The sequence below is a fragment of the Brassica oleracea genome, chromosome C8 (genome assembly GCF_000695525.1).
Source record: "Brassica oleracea var. oleracea cultivar TO1000 chromosome C8, BOL, whole genome shotgun sequence".
Taxonomy (NCBI): domain Eukaryota; kingdom Viridiplantae; phylum Streptophyta; class Magnoliopsida; order Brassicales; family Brassicaceae; genus Brassica; species Brassica oleracea.
The window spans coordinates 16,831,791-16,842,241 of NC_027755.1; the positions used below are offsets into that span (position 1 = coordinate 16,831,791).

General features: G+C 33.3%; 1 protein-coding gene across 1 annotated transcript; it reads right to left on the reverse strand.

Annotated features, from left to right (window-relative positions):
• Positions 1-7,410: 7,410 nt before the first annotated feature.
• On the reverse strand, positions 7,411-8,639 carry LOC106310505 (dehydration-responsive element-binding protein 1B-like). The gene has a single exon (XM_013747737.1). The coding sequence runs from the start codon at positions 8,493-8,495 to the stop codon at positions 7,662-7,664; it is 834 nt and encodes a 277-aa protein (XP_013603191.1). The 5' UTR covers positions 8,496-8,639; the 3' UTR covers positions 7,411-7,661.
• Between the last annotated feature and the right edge of the window lie 1,812 nt (positions 8,640-10,451).

Below are 10,451 nucleotides of genomic sequence, written 5' to 3' on the forward strand. Positions count from 1 at the left end.
ACCCGGGAAAACCCCTGGGGAGATCCATCAAACCACCAAGAAGTACGCCAAAGCTGGATGATTCCGCCTTGAAGATCGCGAACCACCAGGGTCAAAGCCAGCTACACCCAGTCGAAGAGACCACGGTGTACCGGAGTCGATGTCACAAGCCAAGAACGGAAAAGAAAGGTAGAATCCGAATTCAATAAAATATTATCGTTCAAAAAATAATTTTTTAAAAAAATACGAGTACTAATAACTCCAGAGGTTCATGTCAACATCTCCTTCGAAGTCATCATTATGTCCCCATTGTACGGACGGCGGCGGCAAAAGCATCCCTTCGGTGTCAACTGTCAATAGAAATTCAACCGGACGAACGATTCCGATCAATGTCAGTTGGAAGCCAAATAGACTTCTTTAATCTGGTGCCGTTACGGAAATTAACTTGGTTCATGCATCTTCATTAACATTCACATTAATACCTACTCTCTACTTCTCACACGATCTTACATTCAATGAATCCCTTCATTCATTCCTTTGTGTTAATCCTCCATTATAAATATGAAAGTTTTCTTCTAACAAAATCATTAGATCATTTCTCTTAATAAACAACACAAAAATGTGATGAAATTTTTTTTTGTTAAACCCATGGTTGTACTTAACAGATTGTGACAGAAAAATGATAAGAAACAGAAAAAATGATATGAGAAACAGAATAAACAAGAAAAAAGAGAAAAGAGGAAGACGATAGAAGAGGGGAGATGACTTTTTTTAGTGAACCTTTTTTTAAAAAGATATATTTATCTTTAGCTCATAATAATTTTCAACATCTTGGTGTTGATTTTTCATTACTGTGGCTTCCTAAAAGATTGTTGGCCCTGATCTCAAGGATACAACAGTTAGTGTAGACACTTATGGATATAGAATCTTGTGTGAGTATGCACGATTGTGATTTGTGAGTATATTTCAACTACATCTTTTCCATATCGACTACTGGACTGTGAATTCTATTTAACTTGGCTGCTTCTGTGTCTCCAAAATTGGCTGAGTTTTGATATATACATAAAATGCATTTTTCTTATTAAACTTCTAAGTTTGAGTCTGCATATATCACAATAAAATGAGAACGGTGGACGAATGAGCTGAGTGTGGAATACTAAACATGTTCTTACATGAAATTGAAGCGTTGTAGTTTTGTCCAAACACTAACTTATGCCTTATTCAGAACACTCACTTCCCATAACATATGTACTCTCTTCTCGACAAATGGCACATGCTAACCTAATAAAAAAAACAATCACAGCGTTGACACATTTGAAAGAAAATTCGTCCAACCGCACCTCCTATTTCAGAAAAAAAACAACTAGAATTAATACGATATGAAAAACAATAGTTTCAAATATATATATATATATATAATGTTTCATTTGACATTATTTTAGCACATAATTAATAATATAATATCAAAGACATAAATTTTAAAATATTCATAAGAAAAAATATAATCTAAGATTTTTGTATTAAAAATTATTTTTTTTATTATCAAAGTTATCATAATTATAGTGGAATAAACAAAGAAAATATGTAAAACTATTATGTATTCATGAACATTTTAATATTAAGATGATCATGATCTATAAAAAGAATAACAAAACATACACAATAAAAGTTAATATCACCTTAAATTTTAAGTAAGCTAAACATTTTGAAAAACTATTTAACTGATATATTTATGTATTTTTGGTTATTAACACGCCTGTAGCTGAATAGAGAGAGAAAAAAAATTATGTTAATAGTAAAAATTAGTTTTTTGGTTAATTTTAAATTAATAAAATATTATATCTGATATACATCTCTTGCAAATGTAAATATAAAATACAAACCACAAATCATATAAAAAAATAATAATTTTGATTACAAATAAAGTATATCCCGCCCTGGTGTTATATAATAGACACTTTTAATGTGGGATTCACTTTTTCCAAGTGTACAAAAACGTTTATTTTCACATTTGAAGAATAAATAACCTAGTATTTTTCTACGTCAGAGATAATCTGACAAGTCCTACCGTTTTTGTTTGTTTCCTCAGAACCAGCCATTAAAGTGTATGCAGGGGATTCAACCAGAAACTCGTCATAATCGATCAAAATCACCATATGAACTACTAGCATATAAGAAAATTCTGTCATATTATAATAAAGTCACAGATTATAAGTTGGAAAATGTATTAACTAACATATAAAAGATGAACTAATCTGTTTATCACAATTTTTTGTTTGTTGACAGTTTGTCTAGTTTAATAGAAAGGAAATTAAGCCCAATAGATATGAAATTAAGCCCAATAACCTCCAAATAACCAAAACTCCATATATTTTTTAGTTTCTCTTCCTATATCTCTCTACCATCTTACTAAGAAACTTTTTTTTTTTCTTTTGGTTATTTCGCAAATAAACCTTTAATAGAATATCAAAATCTTATCTACACAATCTAGCTCGAATATCCATTATACCAATAAAATATTTTATTGTATGGTCAAATATAGATAAAATATCTCAATTATTATCAATAAAAAAAATTGTTGTTCTTGTTCCAAAAAAACTTGTGGTTTAAATATATTCACGTGGTGGAGAAAGGTCTTTAATATGGTAAAAAAAGTAGTATCTCAATATATATTCGCATACAAAGGAACGTCACTCTCAATTCCCACACGTCTCAGACACCTTTGGCGAAAAAAACAAAGACGACAAAACATAAAGGGCAAAAAACTAGTGGTGGTGAATGATGAAAAAAAATGACACAATTAAATGATTTTCTTAACAAGAAAGTAAGGCTTGAAGGTGACGTGATAGTAATAGTCTATTAGAGCTACTATTTAAGCCACGGGGCCATGAGCTCTCTTGTAGGATAATACCCATCTTTCTGTTTTTGGAATACCGTTTTGGTCTCTATTAAATTCGCGGTTTGCTGAAAGGGGTTGCTTCGGTTTTATTTTCCATTTTCGGAAACCTCTTTTGACAAATGTTTCTTTAAGGCCAGTCACATTGTCTCTCGACCGGGCTTTTCATTCACTAGCATGCCACGTGTCATCTTGAACCTTTTTGCATGGCTGCTGACTCTTCACTCGTTAAACCTTTATGAGAGTTTTTGACTTGTCCTGTGTGAGTGTGTGGCTGTGTTTGTATAGGACAATCCTGTATATAACTATTAACATCCATGTATAAACAAAATCTCATCATTGATCAACCATCTAGAAACAAATGGACCTAAAAGATCTGCGAGAAAGATCTCATAAGTGCTCTCATTTTGTTTTGAGTTGTTATCATACACATATATAAGCATTCTTTTAAATATGTATTATACTAGTCACTTTTGAGTTTTGATGTGTGGGTCACTTTTCCAAGTGTACAAAGTGTTTATTTCCTATTTGTAGGATAAATAACCTAACAGTTTTGTACCCCAGAGAAAACATGGTACGCCCTGAATCTACAGTTTTTGTTTGTCGCCACAGAACGAGCCATTAAAATGTTTGAATTCAGCCAGAAACTCGTCACAATCAATCAAAATGACACCATATGAACTACTAGCATATAAACAAATTATGTCATACTAGAAACAAAATCACACATAAGAAAATTGGAAAACCTATTAACTAATTAATATATAAAAATGGATCAATCTATTTATTATCAATTAATTTTATGTTGTAAATTCATGTAATCTAATTGAATATCACAGCCTGATATATGCAATCTAATCCGATTCATATTCGTTCCAACCCAAAATTGGTTTTCTTGCTTAATATTTCGAAATTAATGGTTAAGAGATCATCATATCCAAAAGGCATATTAGAAATAAAGTTTCACATCAAAGTTTTTAAAACATTAACATATAAAATTAATACATTTATTTTCAATTGGTTTTAGATTAGAAAATCTTCTAATTTATTATACCATAAAACAATAATTAATGTGCTATAATGTTGCCACTTGGGGCACAATCAGAGCCGGCTTATTGGGGGACAAGCGGTGCAACCGCCTCGGGTCCAAGCCCGTGTCCCCCCGTATAATAATAATTAGGGCTCCAATTTTTTTATAAATCTATATTTTATATATAAAAAAATTATAAATATAATAAATAAAATTGAAAAGGGCCAAAATTATTTGATATATATATATAGTTTTATTTTCATTACAAAATTTTAAAAATATTACTGATTAAATTTTAAAAATATTTAAACATTATCTATATAAAATTTTAGAGGATAAATTATTTTTTGCCCTATGGTCCCTGACAGCGTAAAACCGGTCCTGGGCACAATTAAAAAAAAGGCACGGTTCTGAGATAAAAAGATTCGTCCAACCAGGTCAGGCCCGGTCCGTAAAAATAAAGGGTGGGATGAAAAAAAAATTATGGGCCTATCATTTAGTAACTAAAATAATAAAAATAGAAATGCTGGAGACAAACGTTGAACCTAGCATACAAAACACACTTAAACAAAGCATAAACCAACTATGCTACCCGAGATTTTTACAACTCAAAGGCCGAAATATAAGATATTTTAAAACTGGCCGGAAGCACATGCTCTACAATTTGTACCCAAAGCTGCTACTGCGTCCAACTCCGGGAAAGGTAATTTTTCCAGAAGGTGACTAGCTCCTTTTGCTTCTCATATCAACGTAAGGTTCAAAACGGTAGCTTGAGAGTATTTCAGTCTGAATTGTATTACAAATTACATTATATAAACTAATATAAGCATAAATGCAAATAATATATTTACCACTACAAGAATAAAGCGTAAACTCTGACAGTCATATTCATCTGTAGTTGGTCGGTAACAGATATTTTGACAAATTTCCGACAATCAAATTTTAGTAGGAATTTGGGTCTTGGAAACTCCATTTGTCAGAAATTAATCGGTAAATTTCGATCATAAATAGCGTTAGAAGTATCTGTCGGAATGATGATATTCCGAGAAATATACTCTTATAAACTTCCGACAACTTAATATTTTAATTAAGAAAAACAAAAAAAACTCAAATAATATTAAAATTACTGAATATTCAATACATATAAATATATTAAATATAAAACTTCTATAAAACAATAAGTAAAAATAAAAATATTAGAATGCGACTGTGCCCGGTGTAGGGTGCACGGTAGCGATGTAGTGGGCGATGGTGCCGATGTAGGATATGGAGCTGGCCGTGATGGTGGAGGTGGAGTGAGAAGTGACGGCGGTGGAAGGAGATGCATTGTGGTGGTGCAAGGAGTTCAAGGGTGGTGGTTCAAGGAACTTTGGTTTGAAGAACAATACATGCAGCATATGCGAGCATGAAGAACAACTTCACGAACAGCGATTCCACTATACAGCTCTCCCCATAACACTTGGATTGATAAACGGTTATGCATGTACGACATTCTCGATAAACATGCTTTCTCCAAAGCACACGGCTACAACGAACGGCTCCGCATAAAGCACGTTGGAACCTCCAAAAAGCATGCATACTATAATCTGCAAGAAATTGTGCTTCCTCTGAGAATCGAACCGCAAACTTGGTATAGAAGCCTTTAAAGTTTAAACCTTGACCGCTAAGCCATAGTGCTTCTACGACCACAAATGTTAGGTTTAGCTATTATTATTATTATTATTATTATTATTATTATTTATTTTTCTATATTTTCTTTATGCATGCAATGAACTGGCACTTCTTTTTGTAGTGGACAACTTCCGACGAACATTTATCTAGAAATTCAATGAAAAGGGACAAAAATAATTTATTTTAATACTGTCAACTTTCCGATGCAACTCCAAGCAGACACCGAGAATGCTCATTTGTCGGTACAACCCGAGATTTTTCGACAATATTACCCAGAAATTTCCGAAAATACGTATTTGTCGGAACTTCATATTCTTTCCGAGAAAATTCCAACAAACTTACCGAGAATTCGTCGAGAATCTCTTTTTCCGGAAAGTTTCTGCAAATTTCCGATGAACTTGAAAATTACTCACCATTTTCTTGATGAGCCGTTGGGATTAAGTTGTCATAGCATGAATGCAAAATTTCTAAATTAAAATAGTGACAAATCTTTACAACCTTTTCATAGTCTTGGTTTCGACTCATAATCTCATAAATCATTATCTTGTTGATTTTCTATTAATTTTGGAATTGAGTAAAATCACTATGCACCAATAAAATACAGACGAAGATCAAGATCGGCATATGGGGGAGCTCCCGCAGCACAATATGCCTTTTATGATTAGGAAATATACTTTTGCTAAATATGTTTATCTAAAGAGTAAATAATATCAGATTTTGAGATTAGTATAAATACGAATCAAAAAAATTGTAAATATTCATTCACATAATCAATATGCAGACCATAAACGAGTATATATCTCAATTATGTTTTGCTCTCTTAAGCTATTTATTCTTTTTGGGTTAATTTGCGTTTTGTTCACAACAATATCCTAGTGATTCTTTTTTATTTTAAAGACAAAGGATTTACCAATTGGAGATCACCACGCCTAAAAGTAGAATACTGTGAACATCTCTATTTAGTTATTTCTGTATAAGAGACCGGTGAAGCTAGGAGTCAGAACACGTCTTTTTAAAACACTATTTGAGACAAACATTTTATCTACACCCAAGTTTGATTTAGTATGGTATATGTTCCGCTTTACATAACAAACATATTAGGGCCAACCCTGACAATGGTTACAGCCTACGGGTTTTCTAAGCATAGATAAAGCTTACAGTTACTTGGTAAGATGGAGCCGTTCTTTTATAACGTGTTAATATCAACTATAGACAGTAATATATAATACATCATACTGTATTAAATTTTAAATAGTACAAATCAAAGATATAAAAATATAAATAACACAGCTAAAATAAACACCACATGCTTAAAATTAGTGTTTGACATCATTATAATTATTTTCACTCTATTAAACAAAATCACCTCAAACTCTAATCCGTTAAATAAATGATCAAATCAAGTTTATTCAGATTCATATGAATCAAATTGGTTTTGTCAAAAAAAAAAATGAATCAAATTGGTAAACTTAAATATCCTACATATAAGTCAACCCATATCTCTAATTTTGTGTATTAACTTTCCTGAAACTTTTGCTCCAAATCTTCTGCTATTCATATAGGTTCACTATATTTTTGCTATTCCTCTTTATAGTAATGCCCATAACTTTTTCTATCCATTAGATACCCCATAACTTTTGCCAATAACTGAAGTACCCCTATATTGTTTCTACTTAGAGAAATGCTATTCAAAAAGATTTATAACCTTTGAAAATATGTTTTCAAATTAATAACTCTTGGATTTCAAAATCTTTTACAAATTAAATCTAAATAGTGAAATATTTATCCTTTTAATACACAATCACTTTAAAATTTATACTGGATCCATTTTTTTATTTCTCCGTTTTCATTTAATAACATTCTTTCTCTTTTCTATTCTATTTGTATTTCAACTAAATTTGGAGTGTAAAGGAAACCAAACGTGATTATGCTGCACACAAAAAATAATCAGCATTTTGACAACACCACGGCGGAACATTTACACTCGTTTCCTACACTAATAAAGATCCCCATTAAAAGTTAAAGGCAGAATTAGAAATTCGATAAAATATTATTGCACAATGTATAATTTTTAAAACACGAGTATTAATAACTCCAGAGGTTCATGTCCGCATCTCCTTCCAAGTCATCATTATGTCCCCATTGTACAGATGGTGGCGGCAAAAGCATCCCTGCCGCCATATCAGCCAACAAGGTCGGCATCTCGTACGTCCACTCCTCGTCCATGTAAAATCCTTTGCTCAGTTCATCCGTAACAACAGCAGCCTCCACCGTCGACTCCTCCGCCATGTTGAACCCTTCACTTTGTTCCTCCGTAAAAACAGCCTCCACCATCGTCTCCTCCATGTCTACGCCATGATCTGTCGTCGTGTCATTCACCTCAGCCTGAGAAGCCACCGCTGTTGCCTCCTCCATGTTCATGCCATGATCTGTCGTCGTGTCATTCACTTCAGCCTGAGAAGCCACCGCCATCGTCTCCTCCATCGTCACATCACTTTTCTCAGCCTCAAAAGCCAATGCGGCTTCAGCAGCAGCCTTCTGGATATCCTTGTGGCAGGTTGTCTCCGGGATGCGGAGCCGCGAAGCCGAGTCCGCATAATTGAGGCAGGCGCCTCTTCCACGGAGGGCTAGGGCAGCCACGTCGTGAGCACGAGCTGCCATCTCAGCTGTTTTGAAAGTTCCAAGCCAAATTCTAGATTTCTTGTTTGGTTCCCTCACTTCACACACCCACTTACCTGACTTTCTCAGACGAACTCCTCGGTAAATGGGGTGACGTGTCTCCTGAAACTTCTTCCTACCCGCTGGCTTCTTCGGACAGCTTGCCGCCAACATGGGATAATAATCACCTCCTACTACCGTAGTAACCGGAGACTCGTTCTCGGAGCCAACCATTTCAGTGGAAGCAGGGAATGTGTTCATTGTTGAAAAATCTTTTGAGAAAAACTGGATAAGGCTGAGTACAGTAAGTAACTAACTAACAAGATCTTTGTTCTGTCCGGTTTGATAAAATATCTATTTTATCTATTTTATCTATCTCTCTTTATGTTCTTTTTCAGGTGGATTTTAAAAGTTTGTGGTTTGCGAAAAGTGGGAATAAGAGTTGGTGTTTATATTGGCCTGGAATATTTGGAATTGTGTGGGGTATAATTTGAGAAGAACACGGTGTTTTTGGTTCCGAGAGTGACATGTGGACAGAACACAGCTAAAGTGATCCCACGGTTTTGTGTGAATGCGTTGTTTTCATTCACTCATAGGACGCCACGTGACATCTTGACCTTTATGTGTATGGCTTTTGACTCTTCACTCGTTATACCTTTATGGGAGTTTTTAACTCTCATTGTGTGAGTGTGTGGCTGTTGTGTTTGTTTTGTATAGGACAACTCTGTATTTATCTATTAAATTCCATGAATAAACAAAATGTTATTATTGATCAACCATCTAGAATCGGGGGCATGAATCGACTAAAGAATAATACGTTCTCTAACTTTATTTAAAAAAAATCATCATTCAGAAGGAATAATTTTTCCTTCTCATTTTTTCTCATTCTCTTTTTTTTTTTATAGAAATAAAGAACAAAACTATTCCTTGTTAAATTTGAGAAGAAACAATCATTCATTTTTATTCCTGCTGTTTTATTACTTTATGTTTGTTTCCTATTCGTTCCTCTTGTTTCCAGAATGGTCACCAGTCGGACCGATCTGCGAAATAATGGTTTAAGTGCATTGCTAAAGAAAATAAAAAATAGCTTAAGTTATGTCTAGTTATTATTTTGAGTTGTTATTGTATACTTTTGTTTCAAAAAGATTCATGTTTTAGGAAAAAAAATTATTTTGAAAAGATGCATTTTTATATTTCCAATGCATTCATTAATGATAAATGGTAAACTTCAAAAAATATAATTGTGCTTATTAAAATTTTATTGGTTAAAAATTATGGAAAATAGTTAACTAAGAAAAATATTGATCAATAACTAAAATTTTATATATTTTTAATAAGTGTAAAGATTCTAAAACATATATCTTTTTGGAACTGAGAGAATATATAAAAGCATTCTTTTAAAATGTTATATAATAAACACTTTTAATATGCAAGACACTTCTTAAAGTGGACAAGAACGTTTATTTCATATTTGTAGCTAGGAAAAAAAATATTGGCACGTCCTGAACCTACCATTTTTGTTTGTCGCCACAGAAACAGCCGTTAAAAGTGTATGAATTCAACTAGAAACTTGTCGCATTCAAAGTCACCATATGAACTACTAGCAGACAATCAAACATTGTGGTTAAGGGTTTGAATCGATTTGAGAGTATGAAATCTAAATCGTTGGTAAGTGTTGTGTGATTGTAGTGAGAGAGGATATTAGAGTTTTAACTCAATTGCTGTCAAGGCTACAAGTTTGTACGAGAGAGAGAGGTGATGAAGAGGGAAGCCGTACGTCGACATATTATAGGGTTTTTACTTTTTAGTGAAGAGATTAACAAGTTTGGTTTTGGAACAAAGAAAGATATTTTCGATAATTTACTCCTCAACGAAAGTCTCTTGCTAAAAATTAAGCACTTCATGGTTTGGATTGCACAATGAGTTAAGGGATATATGTGAAAGGAAGGTTGACTAGGTATTAGAGTAATCACTACAAGAAAACAGCAGTATTCTGACGGACATTCCGAGGGAAAATGAAAACCTCGGAATATCCCGAGGAATTTCCGAGGAAATTCCGAGGAAGCACAAAATTGAGTTTCTTCGGAATTTCCTCGGAATATACCGACGGAATTCCGAGGAAATATCTATCCGTCAGAATATTCCGAGGAAATTCCGAGCGAAAATGGATTCCTCGGAAAAAACCGATGAATTCCGAGGAAATATTATAGCCGTTGG